We start from the raw sequence: 27,023 nt of genomic DNA, 5'->3' as shown, positions 1-27,023 counted from the left end.
ATATTGTCCTGTTCTCTCATTGGAGTTTCTATTCCTTTTTAAATTATTTTAGTCATTTTAAATTCAGGTTTTTATTAGAGCTCCTTTAAAGGGTTTAATATGTACAATTCTTAGGCTTCTAGTTTTTTCCTTGTGTTGTTGACTCTCATGGTTGTTGATTTCTTCATATGGTTTGTAAGTCTTGACTGTGAAGCTGTTTAGTACACTTCCTCCCTTCTATCCTGCAAAAGTCTGATGGCTTAAGCCGTGAAAAGTGTCCTACAGAGAAACAGTCTGCATGCTTATGAAAGAAAACTAAGTTAATCATCCAGAACTAACTTTCACATCCATATACTGCCTTTGATGGGGTTTCAGTTTCTCACCTTTTCTATTCTTTTTGCTTAAGTTAGCAAAGTATGCTCCTGTTTATTGCTTTGCTGGGCTAGTGAACAGTTATTCTAGACCTCCTTTTATTGGCAGAACAGCTCCTTAACCAGCATTTCCTTGTGTTGTAGGGAGAGGCCTCCCACCCAGGTCAGCCTAATCCTGCATTATCAGAAGTTTTGATCATCCTTTCTAAACAGTACTCCTCACCCCACCTCCATTTGTAAACATAGGAGTCCTTGGTTTTATTGATTAGAGATTTGAAGTTTTTATCACCCGTGGTGAACACTACTTCTCTGTACAGTGTACCTCCGTGGGTTCATGTCTAAGTTTGGCTGCTTACCAGCTCTTTGACCTTGGGAAAGTTAATCTCATAAAGTCCTCTTTAGTCATTTGCAATTTGAGAGTAATAATGAGGAGAAAATGATGTAGGTGTATGAATAGCTCCTTGTTAATTATTCAGTTGTTCTCATTAGCCACTCCTATCCTATTCTGTCCTGTCCTGTCCCAGATTTACTCTTCAAACCTCCAACTCCATTCCCCCATCCTCCACTCTTTGGTTTCTAATGTGTCCTGAAGATGATTCTCAACTTAGAGTACTTAAAACATCTCATATTGAGAAAGCTAGACTGTGTCTCTTCTTCCTATTGTGTCTGCTATATTTTAGAAGCCAAACTCTTCCTCAGAAAATGTGACTCCTGTAATTTGGTTATGTCCCAGGAATTCATTACTGGAAACTTGGTCTCAGTGCAGTGGAGTTGAAAGATGAGACCTTTGTCAGGGGTGATTGGGTTATGAAGGCACTGCCCTCATTAATGGATTGGTCCATTCATGGATTTTAATGGTTAATGGGTCATTTTAGGACTATTTTTGTTATAAAAGCAATCTCTTTCTAGCACACTAACTCTATCTTGCCATCTGATATCCTTTTGCTTTTTGCAATGAATTGAAAGAGGATGAAGTCCTTGCTATCACCATGTTTTAGACCTCCTAGTCTCCAGAACCACGAGCCAAAATGGTAAAGTTCTATGGTAAAAATAGACTAGGTTTTACTAGGTTTTGACTAATCTGAGTAGGTTTTTTTCTTCTTTATATATTACTCAGTCCTTAGGCATTTTGTTATTGTAGCGTGAACTGAGACAACTCTTAGGAAGTCATATTTTTAGCTTACCTTAGGCTTTGGATTTCCAGCCACTCTACATGTGAAAGTCACAGGCATTCCCTCAAAGATCTTATAATGTTTCAGCTTCATCTCGAAGAACGGTGCCATTCCATTTTCCACAGGTACATCCCCATACTGAATGTCATCACCTGATTCATCCACAGGAGACCTTTCTAGCCTGTACTCGATTTCACTTATGAGTCTCTGTTCACAGCTGGAGACTTTGTATTCCTGTGTCAAACAAAGAAAGTTCAAGTTAGCAACCTCAAGCTGTCACAGAACAATGTGTCTCATGAGTCTTATCACCCTCTCCAATAAGGCACTAAGATGACAGAGGCATTTTTACCAAAGAGCTTAAAAACATAATCTGAACCCAATTCAATTCCATAGAAAACAAAACCCATTTGGAAGTGAAAATTTGTGATATTTCAAATTGTCTTCAAGTCCTATCATTGAGAAAAACAAAACAAAACAAAACAAAAAACAGGGATGAAGTGGAGAAGAAAAGAAAAAACTGAAGGCTCTGTATTCCCTATCTGTTCATAAAAATAACACATAAAGGAACACTGATCTCCTTCTGTAGGGTAAATGCTGCTGCAGGGTGGTGTACCTCTCCAGAAGGCTCAGAGTACATGTGAAAGCAGCTGCAGTGTGCACAGAATTTTATCAAATGAATAATGGAAGAAATAGAACCATGATTTTTTTTTTACCCATAACAACCCCATCTCATAGGGGGCCCCCTTAGCTCTACAGCTATTAGGAACTCATCTCTTTAACAGAAAAACAGGGCTAACACTCCAGTCAAAATTTTGGTTAAAAACACAAAGCAAAACCAAGAACCCCAATATCCTGTGGTGTTTAAGGTGGATCCTACAGTTCTTGCCTGTAAAGTACAATGCGGACAAGGCAGCCCATTATAAATATTCCCTATTTCATATTAAATAGGGAGTAATTGTAACTAGGTTTTCTCTTAAAGAAGTTCTGCCATCTTTAGAAAATAGTTTGCTGGTTTGAGGGAAGAAATATAGTATTGTGAATAACACTGTGAGCAATACACCACATGCTGTTTTGTCTAATTACTCTGGAATTAATCACTTTCCGAATAAGTAACCCCCCAAAGGTGTATAACAAGTGGAAATGTTTTCATGATTCAAAGTTTAGAGCTTCCACTAATGTTAGGATTAAATTTGTTGGTAAATAAATGTCAAGAAAAATCATGCTATAGTTATTCTGTTTATCTGATATTAAATGGAAATTTATTTGAATCATAGCACTTATAGTTAACATATGAAAATAAAGACAGACACACAGGTTAAAAATGAAGAAAATAGTCACAGTGAAAGATTGCAAAGAGAAGAAAGGAGAAAAGTTTAACCTTTTGACCATCCACAGAACTCCCTACAGAGGCATGAGGAGACCCAACATCCTGTAATGGTAGAAAAAACAAGATGATAGAAATAGTAAGATGTAGCAGGATTTCTAGTTTTCTTTAAATGAAACTTTCAGGGTGGCAATACTTAACATAGAGAAACCAAAGGCACATTTTTTAATAGGAGAGTGTACTTGACACTTTAAATTGTTTTATAAGCCCCCCCCCTTTTAACTTGAAACTATATCTGGAAACTCTGTGGAGAGGCAATAGAGATTATACAGCTGCTTACAACAGCTCCATGAATTTTCTTCCTTTCTTTCTTTTGGAGATAGCAGGGGAATAAAAATAGAATTTTAGGTCTTTTGCTGGTTTATGCTTTAAATGCAAATGAAGATAAAGGCAGTCTTTTCTGAACATTGGTATTTGGCTAGATATTAAGAGTATAGTGGGAAATACTACCTTATTTCAAACAGTGCCAGTGAAAAGGTGTTTCTCCATACCAAACTATTTTGGATTAGAGCAAAAGACAGAAAAATCAGGATACTCAAAAGGAAAATAAAGAGATAAATAAGAAGATAAAAAGAACAAGAATTACTGATGGAAATAGTTCTAATCACTTAACACAGTGTCTGGCACACAGTATTTGTTCAATCCATATTATTGTGAGGTTGCTTGATGATATAGATACTGCTTGTCTGTGGCTTGTCCTCTATTTTTCACAACGTGAATCCCAAGAATAGTGTCAGAAGGGACCGAATAATTGTCATCTATCCAGGAAGTCTAGAGCAACACAGTACCTGATTAGTCATTTCTTCTTCTGGCTCCTGAATATTAAAGACAGTCGCACTCTCGGCACCTAGTAGTCGACGGGCCATTCTTTCTTCATAAGTTAATCTCTAAATAAAGCAAGTCACAAAAAAATTTATGATTAGAAAAAACTCACAATTATATACTGCCTTATGAAGAAGAGTTAAAAAATAAAATGAGTTTTGACATTTTCTGTAACTATTCTCTCTCCAGCTCCAGACAGCTGCATGTCAAAGGGGTCTGTTTCTTGTGCTTCAGTTCTGCCCTTCACCTCCTCTTATAGTTCTTCTGGCCTAATTTACTGTTGGGAGATGAGACAACTAATCTTGGATGCCACCAATTGATACAGTGTAGATTTAAAGTAAATGGTAAGCCGCAAGGCAGAGACCATAGAAAAGATGTGTTATTCTCATCCTTCCTGAAAAACAGAGAGAAAAGAAAAGAAGATCTTCAAACAGCAAATTTTAAAGGCAATGCTCTTTTCAGAGTCATTCACAGGCTCTAGGACAACCAAGTAAGCTCCAAGACCAACTGACATGGAAAACGGAAAGCCACCCAAAAGGAGAACAAACTCATCAGTAAGAAGATAGAACAGGTATCACTGACAGAAGTAATTCTGCACACAGTATATACTCAATAAATATTAGCAAATGAAAGTTTTCAACCAGCTGACAGTGGTAGTCCTTCTGCTTTGGGGCCAGGTCTCCCTGCTAGGAGCACTTTCTAGGCTGCTGTGTAGTGTATGTGATTAGGGGCCAATACGATAATCCACAAAGGACGACTGAATGTGGCTAGATTAGCAAGAGGACCATTAAAGCTATTTGCCAAAACTAACATCCATAATTCATGATTACTCAGAAGCAAACTGCCTGCCCATCAGGAAGAAAATGGTAGTGTTTTTGCACCTAGCAATCAGTACTTTGGAGTCTGCCAAAACCATTTGCTAGGCCCTTCTTATAAGAGATGCCAACATTTTTGTTCTGTCAGTGGGATGATTGATTTTTTTTTTCTCTCTTTTCTTTCTAGCTGGGGACAGAGCCCAGGGCCACAGACATGCCAGGCAAGCACTGTACCCCTAAGCTACACTCTCAGCCCTGGCTGGGGTGATTCTTGTGCTTCAGTTGATTCTAAAATGCCTTAGAATTATGGATGTGGGAGGAAATTTCAGAGTTCACCTGCCCCATAAGGGACATTTTGCAAATGGGGGGTTTTATTAGAAACACGGAATAAGGCAGAATCTAAAAAAAAAAAAAAAGAAAAAGTTATTTCAGACAAACTTCTGCATGTAGATGAAAATTTTGTTGAAAGTTCTCTAATTAGGAAAATATGTTGGGAAATTTACAATTCCAGTAATTGCTGGTTCTAGTCCCAGCTGAAACTGGGAAGTGAAAGAGATCAAGTGCCAAGCAGCCCTAAAGGCCAGAGTATTTCATTTAGTAAAGAAAGGGCAGGGGACAAAAAGAGGTAGAGGTACACGTTTGAGTGGCACATGAAGTGATTCAGCCCAGTACATTATTATGTAAATTAATTCTCTCAAAACAATTTTAAAAAATCAGTGAATTCAGTTTTCAAACAGTTTGAAGTACTTGCTGTCTTAAAGCCTTCCTGTGTTCTCATGGAGAACTGTATCAACATCGGTGGGGGATTGGAGTGATCTCCACCTTGTTTCTCAGAGGCAGAAGTATCAATTTGATATCTGTTCCAATACCAGAATGCACCTGCTACCACTGGAAGCCAAATTTACTTCAAAGTTTTGTTTTTAAATCACTATGTCATATGGAAACACAAGCCCATGTGTACAAAAGCCAAAAATAAGTAACAGAATATCTAACATTAGGAAAAGTGGTTCAAGAATTCCATTTTCTTAAAAGGGAAACCTTACTTTTCTTGTTCTTTTAGGCTCTCAAATGTGGATGTCTATGGAACTCATTATGAATGCCATTCGCTGCTAAACAGATAAATATATGTTTATACATAAAAGTGATATATAAAAATATGTAACAGATAAGTAAAAATATAGATATGCATGACACTATTAAATAGTAGCTTACAGAAGTCTTATTTTGAACTAAGAAATCTAAGTCTATAAAGAATATTTAAATAATCTAAAAGAAGAAGTGGAGGAGGGGAGCTGGAGAGATGCCTTTACCTGGCTTGAAAAAGTTCCCATACATATTTTAAAAAAATCTTTCAAAGACTACTTGACAGAGCCAGGGAACACTTCCAGAGCATGTAATCACTTATTTTAGGGAGAAAATATTTTCTTTTGGTGAAGATCTTCTATACCCAATGAAATGAGTAACTAACAAAAAACTTACTAGAATTTTAATCTTCCTTAATCAGATTAAGATGCTCCAATAATTAAAGTCAGCATTCAACCCTCCTCCTCTATTGGCCACATCTCCCACAGTCTATTTTTACATTTTTATCTATCAATGCTTAAGAATTAAAATTTTCAGAAAACTTAATTCCCATAGAGAGCTTTCCACTCTGAAAAATGTGTCTGGGAGGGAGATTTTTCTATGAAGAAGCCCGTTTCTTCTATCCAACAGCCAAGTAAATTTGCTGGTAATGTTCCAGAAAAAAGCTACGAAAGACTCCTCTGCTCTACCTGGGAAATCTGTTGCTAGATTGACTTTACCCATCCACTGATGATGATATTTTGATGTGATAATGTGAAAACCCAAATAAAACTTGATAAGAAAAAATTCAAGTCCAGTGGACGAAAGATAGCATGTTTTTCACCAGATTTATATATGCACTCTACAATTCTGTAGCCTTGAAATATAACATTCCCCCTCAAGTCTAGCTGTCTTGCTCTGACAAATTAGCAGGAGACTGTGGAACATAATTCTCTGTTCAGATTTCTGAGTCAACGAATATCCATCTAGTCATCAGCTGGTAGTACAGGACTGAACTTCACCAATGATTTCTCTAGCTAAGGTATTTTTTGGGTAGAAGCAGTACATGCCACAGAACCAACTTCTCCTTTGGTACTTTTATTATAATCCACTGCTTCTGGGTGCAAACTGTTCCAAGGGCACATCTTCTCCCTCCCTCCCTAGGACCTACCCAGCCACGAACAGAATCTCCATGTATCTTTTTTTTCAAATTAAAAAAAAAAATTTTAGTTGTCAATGGATCTTTATTTTATTCATTTATATGTGGTGCTGAGAATAGATCCCAGTGCCTCGCACGTGGTAGGCAAGCACTCTGCCACTGAGCCACAACCCCCATTCCCACATTTCTTTATCATCATTACTCATTTGTTGTAGTCCCAACACTAACATCTGCCCTTCCTTCTTCCTTTCTCTCTAACTCATTAAGAGAAATATTGAGATTCAAGGTTGATGAAAAAATCTTAAGACAAATCTTAAGACAAATCTTAAGATCTAAGCCTCAGGGAAGAGAGATTTGATGTGGATAGCTAATCTTCCAAGTCCAGCCTAATCTATCAAGTACCGGCTGGCCATTGTTCAGGATGTCCTCCTTGAAGCGAAGTTTTCGTTCCAGATCTTGAATGACGGCATCCTTTGTGCCTTGAATCTCCTCATCAGAGGCTATTCTAGCAGTTCTACTGGCCTTCTTTGGAAATCCCCTACAGAACAAAAGCACAAGGTCATAATGTCAGTTGTCAGGCATCTAAATCCAAGTTAGAATTCAAGTCCAACAAACAGACAGAACAACGTATCAACATGTCATTCCCACATTTTTTTTTTTAAATGCTGCATCTAATTTCAACTATTGTGGAAAGAACCTTGAATGTGAAAGCTGGTTTCAGAAGTTCAGGAAACACTAATTGGAACCAGTTTTCAGAGAAGGTTCAAATACCTGGGGGGAATGTGTCTCGGTGGTTAGGTCAATACCAAGAATAAGAAAGGCCTGTATTTTAGTCCCAGGGAAGCAGAAATGTAAAGTGAAATATTGATGTGATTTATAATAAGGCCTAGGTTTAAAATCTGACTCTACCTTGTTTATATTAGGTTTGTGATCTTGGGTAAGTTTCTTAAGACCTCTTGTAAAACATAAAAATATATACCACATAGGAATTTTGAGAAGATTTGAAAGAGGACATATTTCTTTCATACTTTGATTCAATTTTCTAGTCCTTTCATAATTCACTTCTCTCACCCATTCTAAGCAAATACATGTTGAATATCCCTTATCTGAAATGCTTGGGGTCAAAGTGTTCTGGATTTTGGAATATCTGCATGTACATAATGAGATCTTGGGGATGGGACCCATTTCTAACCCTGAAAGTCATTTGTGTGTTCTACATACCTATACACATAACTGAGAGGTAATTTTATATATATTTTTTTTACTGTGGCTGCTTTTTGACTGTGACCCATCACATGAAATCAGGGGTAGAATTTTCCACTTCTGGCATTATGTTGCTGCTCAAAATGTTTTGGATTTTGGAGTATTTCAGATATTTGATTTTTAAATTAGGGATGTTCAGCCTGTATTAAGTTTGTTAACTTTCTTTCTGTCCCTTATATGTAGAAAATATCCTAATTAATAGAACCTAAATTTTCCATGTCCATCATTTTTAGTTATTTGCCCTTAAAGTTCAAATGAGAGCACACCAGAGTTAGACATTTAAAAAAATACTAAAGATATCAGATACTGTGACATTTTGTATTTGTAATGTCAAAGAGATGGTTGGTTCAACTTCAAATTGAATCCTTTTCATTGGAGATTGAGAAGGATACCATTTATTTAGGGGACTAGGCTACGAACTGAGTCATGTTAGTAACAGTCATAGGAATTATGATTTATAATCTCAATTTTCACTACTATGTGGCCCTTTAACAGAAACATGCATAGTTTGTTAGCTTTCCTGTACCTGGAGCCTCCCTCCCTCCCAGTTTAATGTCTCTTGGAAAGTCTCCCTAAGTCTATCCAATTAGTCATGCAGGTACCATGTTTATTTTCCTTATGGTGTCTCTCACACTAACATTATGTGTCCTTAAATGGTTTCTCTCACCATGGCTCTTTTGTTTATCACAGTACTTGTTAACAGACATGCAGATGTTTCTGCCGTGAGTGGATGTCCTGTCTCTCTTTACTTATGACCTCTCTTTCCCTCGTCAGTCAAGGAAACTTGTGCCAGAGCCATGTAACATCAGATCTCATGTAAAAAGTCAGACTTGGGACAAGTAACTACTACAAAAATGGAAGTAAAGTTCTGCACTGCTTTTGACTATAGACTTACATCTGAGATATAGAAGAGCTAGGTTTTAAAGTCACCGGAAAGATAAAATTGAAGATAGCTCATTCTCTGTTACATCAGGTATTATTGGGCACACACAGTTTTCCATTATTACTCAAAGCCTGAACAGCATAACTTAGTTGCACAACTATGTGATGATGAGCAACCTTTGATGACAGATAGCATCACTGTTTCTGCAGGCGGCTACACTGAGAGCTGTGTTCTCAGCATTGATGAGAATGAAAGGAGTAGGAAGGTGAATGTCAAGGGGAGAATAGGTCATTTAAACAGGAAAAGCAGAAGACTACTACAATTGCCTTGGACTAGTAAAAAGATACCTACAATTGTCTGGTTGCTTAGAAAACACTTTTCACTATACTGGACTCCTCTATGGGGACTTAGAACCACTGCTCTGAAACATTTTATAGAGAAGCAAATTTGGGTTGGATCTCGCCACCCAAGAATTCTATCATTTCAGAGAGTACAATTTAGTTTACTCTTTGACCTCCATAAAACCCCAAATCATTCTATATTTCTTTTAACAAATCCATTTCCTAAACGACAAGATTGCCAGCAGTAAAAGGATGTGTAACTTAATTCTTCTTTTCCCTCTATTTTAAGGACATTTTCCTTTACTGACAGAATTTTAAGTACTCATATTTCTTTGGTTCTGAATAGTCCAATAGTCCAATACTCATTCCATTACAATAATCATTATAATGGCCAACAGATACCACTATAAAGTTTGGGGAAAGAGGTAGAGAATACAGCATCTAGCAAGGTACAGTGCTAGGTTAATACATCAACCCAAATCTGGTTAAGTCTAGACATAAATAGTTGGTTTGTAAAGTGAGTTTATTGCCTGATGACATCATGGAATCCTACTATGAATGAAAAATGTTATGCATAAAAGGGTGGTGGGGGGGAGCTTCATCACTATAGTCTCAACATTATCTTATGTGGGATTGCAAGGACAACCAAATCCTAAAGGAAGGGCCTTCATCACAAGAGGTTAGTTAACAATCAAGTTGGGAATAAATTAAGGAACAAACCACATGGTACTCCTAGATACAGCACAGTAAAAACTGCTGGCTAGAATGAGAACTGGGACTTTACTGAGGAGGTGAGTACCTAAAGCAGACTATGAAAGGTGATGGCAGGTAGCAAAGGGGACAGGAAGGAATTCAGAGGCGGCATGATCAAAGGCACAGAAGTGGGAATCAATTGCTCTCTCTCTTTCTTTCATTTAACCACCAAGGAGCTCCAAGTCTTGAGCTAGTTACCTAATGACTCTGTGCCTCAATTTCCTCTTCTGTAAAACGCGCATGTGAACAGCATGTGCCTCATAGGCCCACAACTTAAGCTAGCATATGTTAAGCACTTAGAGCAGGGTCTGGCATCGTAAGAGTGATCTGGAGAGGCCAACACAAAATGTCCAGCATGGAAATGAATCACAGAGACGAAACTTGCCAAGGGAAACTGAATGAATGAGGGGAAGGAGTTTAAAAGGTGCCAAGAGTTTCTAATAATGCACAAATAACCCTCACTGACTGCCTTTTCAATGCTCAACTATGCTGTTCTAGGGGCTGGGAATACAATGCTGAACAAAACTAAGTCACAATACTTAGAAAAATTATATTGTAAGGTGGAGGTGACAGAGAAAGGAAGAAAATAAGAAGAAAAAGAAGGAAGGAAGGTAGTGAGTGCCACAAAGTGACAGGTAGATAGCTATATTAGTATTGTCTATCAGCTCTCTAGAGCTGAGGCCGTGGGTCAAGGACATTGTTGGTTGTATGAAAACCTGAAGGGAGAGGGCTAGGCAGAATGGCTCAGCCAGAATGAGCCTGAGCAGGGCCAAGAGATGCCATTATAAACCTTGGGGAAAGAAGTAGACAATACAGTATTTCTCATGCTTATTCTAATACAGAACCTCTTCTTTTTTTCAGAGAGCAACTCCTTAGGAAACTGTTAAAAAAAAAAACATAAGATTTAGGGTTAGCATGTAAGTTTAGTGTTAGAAATCAGAAAAGGAGTTATTTGGGAAGGGGGAGACACCAGGAAAGAAAAGCAATTGTACACTTTTGAGGCAATGCTTTGGCAATTGAGTTTGTTTTCCTATAAAACTATTTCTGTGCTGGAGTTTAATGTAAAATGGTTGTGGGTTTGTGCCCCCAAATGTCACCTACTTTTGATAAATGAGGAGTAGCAAATCATGAAGGGGGAAAAAAAAGAGTATCTAGTGACAAAGGGATGCTTTCTGTTCATGATGATTTGTACAATTTAAAAAGAAAAATGCTTATTCAAAGTAAATTGTTACCAAAACCAGAACTCTTCACAAAAATCCATAATCAGAGGCAAACCTTAATCAGTAAACAATTCATAACAGGCCGCCCACATTTATACTTCATGTATACACACTCAGCCCAACTGTGCAAAAAACATTTCTGATCTGTTTACTCTGGCTTTAACAGTAAGTCATTTGCCATTTTAAAATAATATTCATGTGGTTGGGGTAAAACATTTAAAATATATACACAAGCATCTGGAAGGTAAAATCTTCCAGATTTGACCACTACCAAACCCAGGAGGTTTCTCTCGCTTTTTTTCTTTCAACTACTGAAGAATTTTGAATATAACCTTCTCTTGAATTGTTCTTGGTCAATTCTGTCAGTATATTTCATAAACTCAAATCTCCAGAATATAACATCGATTTAAGAGATCAAGAGCCTATCTAGCAACCAGAGAATGTTTTTAAATTAGTTAAAAGTCTTCTTATTCTCCTCTTTACAAATTCAGTGAAATCTGAGGGTAACTAAATCCCACAAACATTACAGAGTGAGCAAACTCATTAATTTACTAGCAAATATTTAGGTAAGTAATGTATTCGTCTAAGATACACAAACTGAATTTTGGTAGACCAATTCTTTTTTTTTTTTTTTTTTTGGTACCAGGAATTGAATTCAGGGGCACTCAACCACTGAGCAACATCCTCAGCCCTATTTTGTATTTTATTTAGAGTCAGGGTCTCACTGAGTTGCTTAGCATCTTGCTGTTGCTGGGATTGCAGGCATGCACCACCATGTGGGTGATTCAATCCTATTTTTAACAGAATTTATTGTGATGCAAATAATAAGTACAAAAATGGGTACTGAGATCTTATTTAAATGTTCTAATATTTAATTGTTTTCACATTATCTATTATGAAGAATGAAATGACAAAGATGCATTGTCTACACCTATTGGTTCACTCTGTGCAACTCAATGCAGAGCCATGCACTACTTGACAAGTCTAACTCTGAGCTGACCCTGGTGCAGAGATATTTCATCAGAACCATCACTTCGTGAACTCAGATGTGGCCTTGCCTACTAATCTGTTGGGAAATACTTGCCCAGAATAGGATTTGATTTTTTAAAACGAAATCATCTGATACTGGACCCTAACAAGTCTAATAACAAGATCCTGTGCATGTCCCTAGCCCCTTCAGGTCTCTGCTCTCTGATGGAGAACGACAAGATTCCCACCAATCTGATTTCCTGAAAAATGAGAAAAACAGAAATCCTGAGATGTCTGCAAAGCCCAATGTCCCTTTGTCAGGTTCATTTTTATTTACTCTTAACCAATTTTATTTACTCTTAACCAATGTCTTGACTTGAAAACTGTCTAGAATGCCCTGCATATCTAAAATTTGAAAGTACAACTAAATCTGGTACAAGCTTTTCCTTACCACTCAGGGAACTTTGTTTTGTTGCTATTGCAACAGTTTTCATAATCAAGAAATGTTAGACAACACATTTATTAGCAATAAACAGAGACACGGTTAAGTCATGCTATATACCCTCCTGGCTCAGGCTTATTCCAAAACCCTAGGAAATCTCTTCACCATTTAAGTGTAGAATGAAGACAGTGTTCCTCACCTCTCTATTTGACACTGAAATATGTTTGTAAAGAGCTGAGTGGCTACAAAATATAAGCTCTGCATGCATAGTACATCTGTAAATAAGTTCTTACTGACACATGCTCTTAGTGACAATCATTTAGAGACAAAGCCCTACTTACATGAAAGAGGCAATTAAGAGACACAGTGGCAGTGTGACTATGTGGCTTTCTCTCATGAGAACAGATTCCAGCACTGTCAATGTGGGCAAAAGATACAGTGCCTATCCAATTATCAGAGATGGCTTTGATCTGATTCATGTTTCAGACTCAGTAATACTGCTCAGAGACAGGCAGAGTCAGAAATTCCTACCCTCTCTTAGGGCCAGTTTTCTGTGTGGAGAAACAAGGTTACAGGAATACATGTTTGCGAAGCATGTTCTCCTCACAGTCTCCATCAAAAGATCCAGTCATTTGCCAGTAAATGGATAGAGCTGGAGAATATCAAGCTAAGAGAAATAGCCAATCCCCCAAAACAATGGCCTAATGTTTTCTCTGATATTCGGATGCTAATTCACAATAAGAGGAGGGGCAGTAGGGAAGAAGTTACTTTAGGTAGAGGACAGTGAAGGGAAGGGAGGGGATAGGAAGGACGGTAGAATGCAACAGACATTATTACCTTATGTACATATATGACTACATGACCAATGTGCCTCTATAACATGTACAACCAGAAAAAATGAGAAATTATACCCCATTTAGGTATTACAAAGAGCATACAAATGCATTCTACTGTCATGTATAGCTAATTAAAACAAACAAGAAATTTAAAAAGATTCAGATGTCATTTGTGTCTGTCAGCACCTCTGAGCAGGGTGACATTTCTCTGCTAGTGACCCCAGTCACCTTGGGGAAGAATGTAGCTGCCCAAAGAAAGAAGACACTTGAGGAACTGGATGTGCACAAGTTCCCCAAACCACAGTCGACCAACAACATGCTGTTGCTGTAAGTCTGGGGCAGGCCCAGTCTTTTCCTTCTTGGTTTTGTGGTTTATCACTGCCGTCCGTGGCCTTTGTTCCCTGTCTTGACCTCTGCTACCCAGATGTGAGAGAAACAGAACCTGATCTCCACAGACTACTTAAAAACCTAGGGTGTACCAATCTCCTCCTCTACAGATTGAAATAAGAACAATGCTAAGCACATACAGAATAAAGTAGAAGATATACAGTTCAAAATGAAGAAAATTGAGATATCTGAAAATGACATTTAAGATTTTGGTTAAAGGCAGGCATAAAAAAAAAAGATTTAATGAGTTTGTTCATTGAGTCATTCATCAATTCATTTGTTAGACCTTGACATATTTGACAATAGTTTGGCAGCTCTTAAAAGTTCAAAGATGCCAGTTAGTTATAGAAAACCCTGAAAGGGACACTGGATCTTTGGCAGATTATTTGAATTATTGTGAAGGATAAATACCAAAATTTTGCTTTTAATTCAGAATGCAAATGATGGATTCCACAGTATACCAGAGGGGAAAAATATTCAAAAGACACATGTATCAAACCAAAAGAATGAATTCTTCAAGATTGTGTGATTTAGCAACAGGAAAATTCCTTCAAGACAAGAGGGTAACCACATAATAATGGCTTATTGGGCTGGCACAGAGCTGAAGTCTGGAATCTGGTATTGCCACTTCTCTTTGGAGTCATAGTCCCCCCCCCCTCTCCTTTCTTTCTCTCTTTCTTTCTTTCTATAGTTTTCCACAGCCCAGAACAGTGTGACTCTCCATTAATTTTTAAGAAACTACAGAACTGTATTGTGGTAACAATTATAAATATTTGGCCTCATAAAATGAGTAACTCTGATAGATGGCAATAAGAGGCAAGTTTTCCTGTTACTTGAGGTTAAGTAAACCCTTAAAACTGGTATCTTCTTAAGAGGATCTAAAAGCAAAGATCAGAATAAACCACTGTTTCTTCTTACAATGATTAAAGGCACTACCACCTAATGCCTTCGAAAGACTAATCTTTGATCAAATTCTGTATGAGAAATATTAGAAGAGATTCTATGGTACTTATCTTCCTGGGAAGCGAGATTTGGTAGCATTTTAGTGAGAGAACTGTCAGGCATCAAGCATCTACCCTGAATTTCTGGTAAATTAGCTTCTTTGTAGCCAGATGATGTTTCATTTTCTAGCAGCCAAATACAAGTTCAAAAAGAAAAGTTGGGGAGAAAGTCCAAATTTTTCCTTAGGCAAATTCCTTGACTTGACTTTCATTAGAAGTCTATTATCATATCATTCTGCACAGATTCTGTACTTTTATTTACTTATATATGCACTTGTGCTTTTTTCCAATAAGAATCTGAGAAGCCAGATTTCCAACAGAGAATTCATGTAATCAACATTTAGAAAGTGCCCAACAAAACAAGGCTGTGAAGCTCTCTGACAACCCAGTCAAGGCCAGAGACAGAAATGCTTGTCTTTAATGTGGCATTAGTTCATTCCAACAATGGAAAAATTTATATATAAAAGAAAATAGTATGAGTTCTAAGGTCTGCCCACTTTTATTCTTTAGTGGGGTTTATTTTGTTTCTCTCTGAAGAATACTGGGCTTCTGGCAAGCTCTGAGGTAGGAGTTCAGCAGGTAGAGTTGAAATACTGAGACTGGCTTCACCATCGCTAGCACCTACTCAGTTTTGAAATCTTTGGTAAAGTGAGTAACTGCTAGCTTTCAAAACTCATTTTACTCTTCTATAAAACACAAACACCTGTATGATATGTTACTTCTGAAGGCTTTACTATACTTCTGTAGATGTCCTCTTATTTAGCTTCAACCATTTTCTATTTTAAAGAGTTCATAGTTGTAAGTGGTTTCCAGACCTGTAGTCCCAGCTACTCAGAAGGCTGAGGTAGAAGGATCATTAGAGCCCAAGAGTTTGGGGCCAACCTGGGTCATCTCAGAAACCAAACAAAAAGCGGTCATAGGGTTGCCATTATAGGTTCAGGAAAACAGATATTAGATAATTTACAAAGAGAAAAACTGAGAGGAGTCATGTAATCTACCTGTTTTCAGGGTCAGAATTGGTACCTCCATTTTTCACTAAATTGCATACACTCTCACTTATTTGCACTAAAATGTAAATACATCCACACACAGCCCATCGCCAGATGCTTATAAAAACTTAATACTAGTTAGGGTTTTTCTCAAACACTGAAGTGTATGCTTAGTAACCAAACCCCTCCACATCTATTGGAATACTGAGTTGAAATGCTTAGTTTGGGGGCCACAGTACATGGGTTCAAATCTTAGTTCAATATCTCTGTGAACCCCCACCCCCAAATTATTTTAACTACTAGAATCCTCATTTGTTTAAGCGGGACAATGATGACTCTTGGGAATGGTGTATCATGAAATAGTATATATATGTGAATCGCTTAGCACAAAGATGGATGAGTGGTTGCTAGGGCCACTGTTTTCACAATTATTATGAGCACTGCAGTTCTTGATGGGAATCTAACTTGGAGGAAATAGTGTTGACCTAGGTAATGGTCAGATAGCTATGCAATAACAGCTCTGAAAAGCTGCTGTGATCGCTTAAAAATCGGATGGCGGGAAATTCGTAAATTGCTACAGCGGTACTCCCCGGTCGCAGACTGGTGGGTGGGCGCAGTGTCTTAGGGAACGTGGGAGCTGCGCGCAGCCTTGGGTAGGCGGGGAGGTGGAGGTGTGCGGCGGTCACTCACGCGGGGGTGACGCCCTTGGGCAGCCCCAAGGCGTTGACGGCCACGGGTGGTGGCTGCGAGGGCAGCAGGGAGCTGAGGAAGGCCGCGGGCGTCTGGCTGTGGCCGAAGCGGGCCGTGGGCGAGGCGCAGTGCGAAGCCGGAGCCGAGCTCGGGAGCGGGGGCGGCGGCGGCGGCAGCGGGAACACGTCGGGCACCGGGAAGGCGCTGGTGGGGCTGAAGACCGGGGGCGGCGGCGGCGGGGGCGACGGGGAAGACGGGCACCACGAGGCCTCGGCCTCGGCCCCGAAGGGCTGCGTGAAGGGCGGCACGGGCGCGCGGCCGAACTGCTTCAGCGTGGGGGACAGGGGCGACGGCAGGCTGGAGGAGCTGGGGCTGGAGGCCGGCGTGCCGTGGCCGGACGCGGGCCCGAGGTTCTGCGCGGCGATGAACTGCTTGGGGCGCGCGTAGTTGAAGGAGCCGGAGGACTGCATGGTGGAGGCGGAGCGGGAGGTCAGCGCGCTCATGGGCTCCGGGGAGGCGGGCGACGCGCAGGCCGCGAGCTCGGGGAGGGCGGGCGGCGGCGGGAAGGGCGGCGAAGGGGGCGCGCTGCGCAGGGCGCCCGCCTCCTGCTCCAGGCGGATTTGGTTCTGGAGTTGCTGGATTTTCAGAGGGTCCCTGGGGAGACAGAGAGGAAGACACCTTCAGAGAGGGAACTGCGAGGAATGCTCCTTCTAGGTAGGGAGACTCTGAACACCCACGCCAGCCCCAGAGTCCCCGGGAGTGGGCACAGGTTGTTGTCCTGAAGCCTGTTGCCTGGACCAAGCTGCTAAGTCAATCAAGTGTATGGGTAATGGCAGAGTCAGTCTTATATAAGATGATCTGAACCCCTGTACACTGACCCCGATGAAACTTGTCGGCTTCCAAGTGCTCTACTTTAACCACACCAGGAATATGAAGGGAAGGACTTTGATGTGAGTGCTCAGTCCTCTCATATGTACCTATTAAAAATAATAATTCTATCAAAATGAGAGAGAGGGGGGAAAAACCCACTTGGTTCAAGTTATTTTTGTAGATTTGTAGGTCAGTCTACTTCAGTGCTGCCACCTCTGCGTTCAGTAAATACCACAGGCTTTATTCTCTGCATTTGTTCCCTAGAGAAGGTTTTACTATATGCAAAGTTTTAGTACACTCCGAATTGCCAATTACTTACACAGACCTTAATACATACAAATAGTGTGTGACGTAGCTCCAACACACGCAAATGGTGACCTCTATCTTTAACAGTAGTGTCCAGTAAGCAATAGCAAGCTATCAAATTTTGTAAGAATATTTAGTTTTTTAAACATTTTCCATTGGGAGTTCAAATTTCAATTTTTGCAATGAAAGTTAGTAAACACTTAGCAGATGGCTAAAATCTCACTCTTATTCAAAAGCTTTCCTGTATAGCTCAATTGAACATCCAAGATGCTTTCCTTTATTCCTGTCAGGTAGACATAAGGACCAATGGCTGCCAAAAGAAACTTCAACAGGAGGTGGCACTATAACAAGCAGATAAAACAGCAATAATTTTATGAAAAGGCACCTAACTTTAAAAGTTAAAAACAAACAAACACCTAAATTTCTTACCCCAGGTATTTAATTTCCAAAAATAAATCTTTCAGAAACCCAAAGCAATTCAAGGGATTGAAGCTGCTAATACAAAGTCAAAAAAGATTTAGGTCTGTTATCAAGTATCATTAGATGTAGGACCAGGGGGAAGTTCTAAACTCCTTCCTGTCTTTTCTTCCCTCCTGTAATCAATCAGTAAAATGATCCCACTTAAATCCATAGGAGGAGGAGGAGGGAGAGGAGGAGAAGGGGGAGGAGGAGGAGGAGGGGGAGGAGGAGGAGGAGGAGGAGGGGGAGGAGGAGGAGGTGGAAACTTTCTTGAAAACTGAAAGGAATAAAGAGAAAATGGTTCTGTATTCTTAATCTGTGCAGAGCATCAAAGATTCTTAACAACAAAGGACTTTGTGAGGTCCTAGTGAACTTAATTTGAACATTTAAAAGCAGCTATGCCACTGGGATTTGCCACTACCCTGAAGTTCCAGATGGCTTTGTGGTTTGGGTAGACTGTCCAGCACATGTGCTCCTGCTTCATGTGTTTAGAACTGGCTGGGAATAGAACTCATAAAAGCCACCCCTGAGCCCTCAAACCCATTATCCAGCACTCTCACTCTGAATCTCCAAATGCTCCTTCCTGATCTTCCTACCTTTACGGTCTCTTTCCTATTTCCTAGCTTCTGTTCCTGGAATCCCCTCCCATACTCTTCACCTGATTGATGCACCAGGATCAAAAGCCATCTGAGTGGCTTTCTACCAAGTTGCTTCTCCCCTACTCTCTGGTAGCCTTAGGTTCACAGCAGCCAGAGTCATAGCTGGATCTTAAGGTATTTTAAGCTTGTCCTGCTGTCAGCAAATAGTCGTGTGGTGTGGCTCTGCCGAGGCAGCTGCAAACACCACATCATGCTCCGTATCTGGCATGAGGATCCCTCTGCTCCAGTATTAGCAAGTAACTCCTGAGATGCTCATCTTCCAAGAAGACAGGATAAGAGAGCTAAGACCTTCATTTATTATACTGGTTCTAACTTTTTCCATGGGGAGTCAGACTACTCATTCAAGCAATAAAAAGAACCACCAAATTTGCTAACCCAAGTGGGCTTAGAGCTGCTACTTTTAGTAAAGCCATAGTTAAGAAATTATTAACACAGCATTTCAGGAGAAATGAATAACCAAGCATTCTAAAGATTTGCCTGTTGGTACACTTTGCAATGAAGAACTTTGCTAGGTGTTCTCTCCTGTTTTCCAGTGGTTCAGCACCAGGTGAAGAATATGAAATGCACAAACTTGGAGGTGGTGGGAGAAGGAGGAGCAGGATCCATTTGAATCTTCAGTGTCTGACTTGAGTTTTATGCAAATAGAATTTAAACATTTAAGTTAAATGGGTTTGACACCTGAATTCTGTCAATTTTCTCAGTCCTCATTAAGTTATTTTTATAAATGTTCATTTTTACAGCAATAAAAAGGCAAAGAGAATAAAAGGTACTAGAAAGTCAAGATTACATATAACTTTTGGTAATTATTTAAAAGTAATTTGACATAAAATGAAATTCATCATTTTTCTGGTTTCCCAATTTTTTTCTGCTGTCCTTTCTCTGAAAATGAAGCTGGGAAATGAAACTGAATTGAACCTTTTGGAAATACCATGTAAATGATGAAAAGTTAGGCTGAGTTCTGAATAGCCCTTGTCACAATTACACTTTTGGTGTCATCTTGTTTAAATCTTCAGTTTTGAAAAAACTAACCCATTGAACTCCTCTCAGTTTCTTTTATCCCCCTCTCTTCACCACACCCCCATTTCAAAGAGTTTAAGAAACCTCCTACTCTTATCCATTCTTCAATTCTAAAAGTCTCACTATTTAGGGAACTAAAACCATCCAGACTTTCTGTTGCATGCATCACAGGCCATTTTATAAATAGGAAAGAGGTTTTAAGTAACTTGCTCAGGGTCACAAAGTAAATTACCTGTAGAGCCAGGTTAGAACCTGTGTCTGTCCCTAGCTTTTTTTTACATTAGGCATGCCAACATCAAGAACCTTGACCTTCAATGTGATTTAAAAAAAATCTGTCGTCATATTTCCCTCCTTAAGGACTTTATTTATTTTTATGCTTCCTGGCAGCTATGGTATTTAGGACCATGAGGATCTGAATCATTAGTCAAAGTTTTAAATATTTACATATTTAAGAATATCTAACTTCAAGCTTTACTCTTTTTAGGGTGAAATGGTAAAGAGATTAGAAGGTCTTGTCATCTCATAAAAGAAATAAATACTAACTCAATGGATTCCCCTCTTATGTTATAGAAAATCAAGAACCCCCACCTACCCCAATAGTTTGTACAAACCTTTTAACAAGAATAGTTTTATAGGTAGTATGATGGGGCAAAGAAGATAAGGATGAAGAAAGATATAAAGCCCAATTTATTTTCCAGTTCAGCCATCTTACCTAGATTAAAGGCAAGATTAAGGCAAGATGGAAAAAAGTAACCAGAATAAAAACAAACCCAACTAACAGTGATATGGGCGGGAGGGAGAAGGCCAGATTCACAGGTAGACCTTATTGGCTTAAAACCCAGCTTGACCAACTACTACTGCCTATGGGTGGGGTCACTGGGAAGACTGAATGAGCACAGCATTTGGTTCATATTATGAACTTAAAAAAAGTTCTACAGCAAAAGAGAATAACCACATCAATCCTGGTCACTTTGCAAAATGGTCCTTTAAAAAAATGGAAGAAGCAGCCCCATCACTGCAGCAGATTTTCCTCTTTACTTGTTCCCATTCCAAGTGGCTGGCAAAGGAACCGCAGTGGCAGGTGGGATGGAGTGGCAGAGGAACTGGAGATGAGGAGGAGAGAACAAGACCAACCAAGATGGTGCTGCTTCCTTGGTCTCTCCTAGTCAAAGCCACAGGGCACCTATTATGTGCCTAGTACTGGACTGACTCACAACAACCTTGGGAGGGAGTTATTACTATCCCCACTTTTTAAATGTCCCCATAGATGAGTGAGGTCAAGTAACTTGTCAGAGGGCAGAACCTAGCTGTGAGAGCTGGTTGGCTCATAAAGCCTTGTGCTACATTGTTCTCTCCAAAGTAAACAAAATAAGTTTGCTAGAATGTTAGTTATTATTACTACATATCACTTTTTCTCTAGAGAACTATTGCTCAGGCTCAAAATAAATGATGTGAAAGGAAACTTCTGGAAAACAACTTTTATGTAAATTGGAAATTCCCAGTGTATCTCTTGGGAGCAATGTCTGGATTGCAAGAAGTAATTTGTACCCTGCTCACACTAATAAAGATGGACTATTCATAACTGTCTGGAGAAATTCTTGGGATCATGAAACTGGAAAACATGACTTCAGAATAAATACACTCTTAAGGCATTTTCTTTCATTTTTGATTATGTAATACAGAAGCCATTGTGTAATGAAGAATCACAATATGATGGCACAGTCTGATCTGTGAGTTCCTCTGATCTTACTCTTCATATGCGTTTTGAAGTGGGGACTAACTTTCAGCATCCTTATGACACCCATTAAACATGGCAGACTTGTCACTGTTAAGGACGACAATGTCAACTTCTGCTGCAGTTTCTGTACCCCACAGGGTTCATTAGGCATTCAGTAGGAATACTACATTTCTAGGGCCCCAAACCAACTGTGGAATTTTAAGAATTTCCAAATGAAGATAGGTAAGCTACTAGGTGGTCCTACAACCTGTTTCTCTGTGGCTGAGACTAGCTCAGTATCCCATACATGAGAGAGCTCAATATATTAATTCTGGAACTCATAAAATAAAACATAAAACTTCTACAGGCGCTTAAATTCAGGTTTGTACAATTAAGTTCAATCTGTGGCTTTCCTGTATTAACGCTCTGATTGTCTTGTTTTTATTTCATTACTTCTTTCTCATCTCTTCATACCATAGAAACTAGGTCCACTGCATTAATGTCAATATATAAATACTTGCTTTGTTTAGCACTAACATATACTGCTTCTTGGAAAATGGTATATAATTCAGAATTCACGAGATTATCATTTGCACAATAAAAACAAGTTAATATAAGCCAAATGATAATGTATTAGAAGAGGTTTAGGGAAAGTTTTTAGTGCAAAAATAACTGAACTCAAATATACTTCCCTAAGTTTGGCAGACAGAAACAAGGATAAAGATACTGATTTTGTATGAAGTACCATAGACAAGAGAATGTTAAAGTCAAATTAAAACTGATCACTTCTTTGGAAAGTGTACGTGTATATTTAACATGCATTGCAGAATGACATAAGTTCCTTTACAAAGCCCCATCCTTTGATCTTTAATTCATTCTGAGCCTTTTGTAAATTGTGCTGACTCTCTAGACAAAGCCAGAACCCAACACAACTGATTCCATGGGAGGGTTCAAGAGAGAAGTGGCCTGCGCAAAGTTAGCACAAGACTCAGAGTCCCTTTTAGAAAGAGTTGTCCTTCGCGTGTAGAATAAGAACCACATTTGGCTCCACTACAGAAAGACAGGAGCTCTTTATGTCTTGATACATAAAGTTGATCTCTATTTGAAGTCATTCCATGTACCATGAGAAAAAGAGAGGGAGGGAGCAATTGCTGACCAATTCATAATCCTTCTGGGAACGTCTCTGAAAAATCAAAGGATAGCTGCGGCTCTCCTGCAGCACGAGGAGTCAGGACTGAGAGATGGGGAGATGGGGTGCTGTCAAGGGTCAGGACTGATTTGAACTCTTCTTCAGCAGCAGAATTCTGCAGCTGGCTCCCCAGGGGTAGAATTCTCATCTGGGGGGTAAATGGTCATTTTGGCTCTGTGCAGGCTGCAGATGTGGTCCAAAGCATTTGCATCTCCACCAGAAGATCAGAATCTGGAGCCTGACATATAAACTGCACATGAGATGGGATGCACTTTGATAGTGTCTGCAATTGGAAGGAATGGGGGGGGGGCACTGGTGTTTGGGCCTCAGCCTCTGGGGGAGGAATGCGAGGTCAGGTTCCCCAAGCATTAACTCAGCATCCCAGTGAAATGCCTTAAATGATTTTCATTTCTACTGCTTCAAAGGCCAGTGAAAACAGCAGGAAGATATTAGCTGCTGATTCTTATAAAAACTATGCTAATTTAGTGGACATTAAAAGGAACATGAACTGTTCTCAATTGCAAATGTTTGGTATTGATTCTTAAACACAGACAATGTATATTTTTGAAGAGGAATCTGTTTTCCAACCTTTCTTGATGATGCTATGGCAAAATCAATGATGTAATTTCTTACTGAAACACCAAAGAAAAGCTCCCTGTGAGACAGATGTTGAGAAACTCTGTGGTCTTAAGCATAAAATTTGTGTTGAGAGTTTGAAGAACTGGGGAAAAAGGATGGAAAGATACTTTCTGTCTTACCATGAAGTGAAGAATCTGGGGTATTTTAAGATTTCATATGGTTAATGTTTCCTCAGCTTTCATCTTAACTGTAGAGTGAGCTCATGCTATCTCTTCTGTATCATTTCTATTTTAGCTTACACTTGCTAAAGTGAATATATCTAGAGCAGTAGGGTATAATCAGTATTTAAGAATGAATTACTACTGTGGGGTGCAGGGGCACAGGCCTGCAATCCTGGTGATTTGGGAGGCTGAGGCAAGAGGATCGAAAGTTGGAGGCCAGCCTGAGCAACTTAGCAGGACCTTGTCTCAAAAATTAAAAAAAAAAAAAAAAAAAAATGGACTGGGGATGTGGCTCAGTGGTAAAGTGCCCCTGGGTTCAATCTCTAGCACACCCCCAATAAACAAATAAACAAATAAAAATAAAAGAATGAATTGCTACTAAAGGGTTATATAAAGGGTTATGTCTTTGAAAGCTAGTAACTATTATTTGCTCATGAAATGTCTTTACAAAATAGCAGTTCTCTCACTTCTCAGCACCCCTTTTAAACATTTAAGCTTCTTTTACTCACAGACCACTCAACAAATATTTGCTGAATTTAATTAAAATCCCCAGGTTTCTCTAAAACAAAAAAAGTATCTGCTCCATCAAGCTATATGGCACTTGGCCACACACAGCTGCACTTTTCTAAGGGAGTAATCTTAGAGATAAAGTCACCATCAGGCAGGTTATTTCCAAGTAAGAACACGGAGTCAACAAAATAGAGCAATGTTCAAATGGTTCATCTTCGGCTGTGCCATGAGCTATTATGACTTTGGATAGTTCAATTTTCCTTTCTGGGATCATTTCTCAACGTTAAAATGGAAATTTATAATGTAATACCTGGAAGGTCCTAATAAACTTTTAGATTTTTGACTTATTCTTATTAACCCTTTAAGATTTAAACTTTTTGTAAGGAAACTAATTTTAAAGGAACCAGTAAACAATGAAGTCAGTCCAAGTATAGTATTAATTTTTGTGTTAATATATGTGGCACACACACAGATATATTAACACACGAATTAATACTATATATATATGCGCATAAGCTATTATCACATCCATTTTGAAAAAATGTATACTAGCTTTTGGTAAGCAGAAATAGAATTTAAAGGCACTACAAGAGTCAACTAATTCTATGGTAAATCTTCTTAGAAAAGAAAGGATACTATTAACCTATGAATAAACACCACCTAATTAGCTAACATGAGTTCAATTGAACCCAGGGGTGCTCTACCACTGAGCTATCTCCTAGTTCTTTTTATTTTGAGATAGGATCTCACTGGGTTGCCCTGAGGCTGGCCTTGAACTTGTGATCCTCCTGCCCCAGCCTCCAAAGTTGTTGGGATTCAGGAGTGTGCCATGGTGCCCTGTGTATTTTTTCCCCCATAAGACAGATACACCTATAAATACATGTGGCCCAGAAGTAGGGAAAAAAACCAAAACCTTTTGAGTTTTGTCTGTTTTGAAGCCATGCCCGTGCAGATAGGTTTGGAAGTGATTCCACCAAAATGCTCTGCCTTATAGAAATATGAGCTGCAGTATATCAGAGGCTCAGAGGCCACTGTCCTGTTAATAAATTTTCTCTTTCTTGTCACCATAATGCATCTTTATCCTTTTGCATGATTTTGTAAATCTTCCAAAAATTCATTGAAGCTATTTTCTTCCATGTAAAGATAGGGTCATACTGTGTTCAAGATCCGGGTTCCAGCGGTCCGGCTGCCTTTCTCTGATAGCTCTGTAGCAAGGGACCATGTATCACCCTCCCAGGCCTTTCTTGAAGAGCTCCTCTCCTCTGACATCACCACCACAACTATCCTGCTTTCCTACTTTGGACACTCTGCCGGGTCTTTTCTGACTCCCTAAACCCAGGTATCTCACCAAGTCTAAACTTCCTTAGGCTCCTCTTTGTACCACGAGTCAACTCCTTCACCCTCACTCCCTAACCTCCCCAGCGCAGGCTGCAGCCCTGAATTGCAGTTCTCTTACCTGCTTCCAACATCACATATATGTGCCTCTGCAAACCCAACGTGTCTCTTACTCCAATCTCATGGTTCCCCCTCGTAATGTCTGACATTCAAAACTCTTCCACGTTGGTCCCAAACCGTCCTAACAACCTGATCGCCAACAACGGCTCCATCTCATGTACTTTGTTCTCCCAAGTGGCCCAGTTTATCATGCCCTAAACTCCCCATGGGATTTCCTTCCTCGTGTCCCTTTGTCTTGCACGTTCCTGATCTGGAGCCCACCCCCTGCCAATTTCTCTTCATCTGCTGAGGTGGTCTTCTACCTCCTTCATCCTTTTGTGTCCATTTCAATGCTGATCCCTTCTTGAAGCCCTTCTTAATAAGACACAGCACCTCTTCCTCCCTCCTTCAAGCTGCTCCAGCCCACAGGGCTAGTATGGCACTGGCAGGGTGTGACATGGCATTACTGTCTCACACCCACTAGCCAGGTTTCACAGAGCCAGGACGGTGTTCTTTGTACCGTCTTCATTATTACAGCGTCTCTGTGAAGAGATGGCCAGGCGTCCTTTGATGTGGAATATGCGAAAGAGAAATGTATCTTGTAATAAAGGGGAAAAGTCTATACGTTACATATATATATTCATGTATACATACATATACATATTGATGAAAGCATCAGGACTCTTAGAATGGTGGTTCTTATATTTTTGTGTTTATAGTGTCCAAAATATAAAACTCCCATTCCCAAATGAGTGCATTTGTGAACCTTGTGACGTGGCTCTTAATTTGGCTCCTGTGAGGCCCTCCATCACATTCCAGGCAGTAGCAGCCTGTACTGATGCCCATTTTTTTGTTGTATTTGGTTGTCAGTCAAAACGGCATCAAGTTTATGTTTGCCTAGAGAAGTGCCCCAGGGGCATTTTCAGTACTTGGTGAGGACTTCAGTCAACTCTAGGCATTCTTTTCCTTGATAGGGCCTATTCTTCCCATCACTGCACTGTTCTACTGTCATTTTTACAAAGCATAGACTGTACCCGGAGGAAACAGAGTTGGTCCCTGTACAGACTGAGGAAATGGTTCTCCTGTGTGTGCACTGTGTAACAGCAGATCATAAAGACTCAAAAGTGCTGCTAACAGGGCTGCATTGAATGCGTGCATTGGGGCTAGGATCGGAAGCACTGACGACTGTCTGGAAGTCACAACTGAAGTCTAATGTGCTTTTCGAGTGCTGTGGAAATGCTGCCAGAAGCTGCTAATGGCTGATACTAAATTAAAGAATGTGTAGGCGGAGGTCATGCTTTTTCTGGAAGGAAAATGAGGCTATTGGTTGATGACATGGCAGTAAGCATTCATAAAAGCAGTCATGACTCACTATGGATGGAGAACTGAACGAGTTTCTTCTTGAAATCAGTTTCCTGAAACTCCAAGTTACATGGACATCTGTTTTTATTGTTTACCACCTCCCCCCTCCATCTGGAGACTGCAGTCCTCTCCTCCTTTATCAACCGGCTTCTGCCCTGTTCC

At 39.7% G+C, this 27,023-nt stretch overlaps 1 protein-coding gene across 2 annotated transcripts in view; it reads right to left on the bottom strand.

The window, feature by feature from the left end:
• Palld (palladin, cytoskeletal associated protein) overlaps nt 1-27,023 on the bottom strand; it is a 219,135-nt gene that overhangs the window by 23,528 nt on the left and 168,584 nt on the right. Inside the window, exons 9-12 of one of the 2 annotated variants that reach the window (XM_040293667.2) lie at nt 16,539-17,192; nt 7,167-7,302; nt 3,695-3,793; nt 1,535-1,756 (exon numbers count right to left, since the gene is read on the bottom strand). In XM_040293667.2, coding sequence (XP_040149601.2) covers nt 1,535-1,756; nt 3,695-3,793; nt 7,167-7,302; nt 16,539-17,192 — 1,111 coding nt within the window. The remainder of the gene's footprint in view (nt 1-1,534; nt 1,757-3,694; nt 3,794-7,166; nt 7,303-16,538; nt 17,193-27,023) is intronic. The other variant, XM_078030970.1, reaches the window with a different exon arrangement.

Source organism: Ictidomys tridecemlineatus, chromosome 14 (assembly GCF_052094955.1).
Source record: "Ictidomys tridecemlineatus isolate mIctTri1 chromosome 14, mIctTri1.hap1, whole genome shotgun sequence".
NCBI classification, from domain to species: Eukaryota; Metazoa; Chordata; class Mammalia; order Rodentia; family Sciuridae; genus Ictidomys; species Ictidomys tridecemlineatus.
The sequence above is the reverse complement of the archived record's forward strand: the minus strand, read 5'-3'. Positions and strand labels throughout refer to the sequence as shown.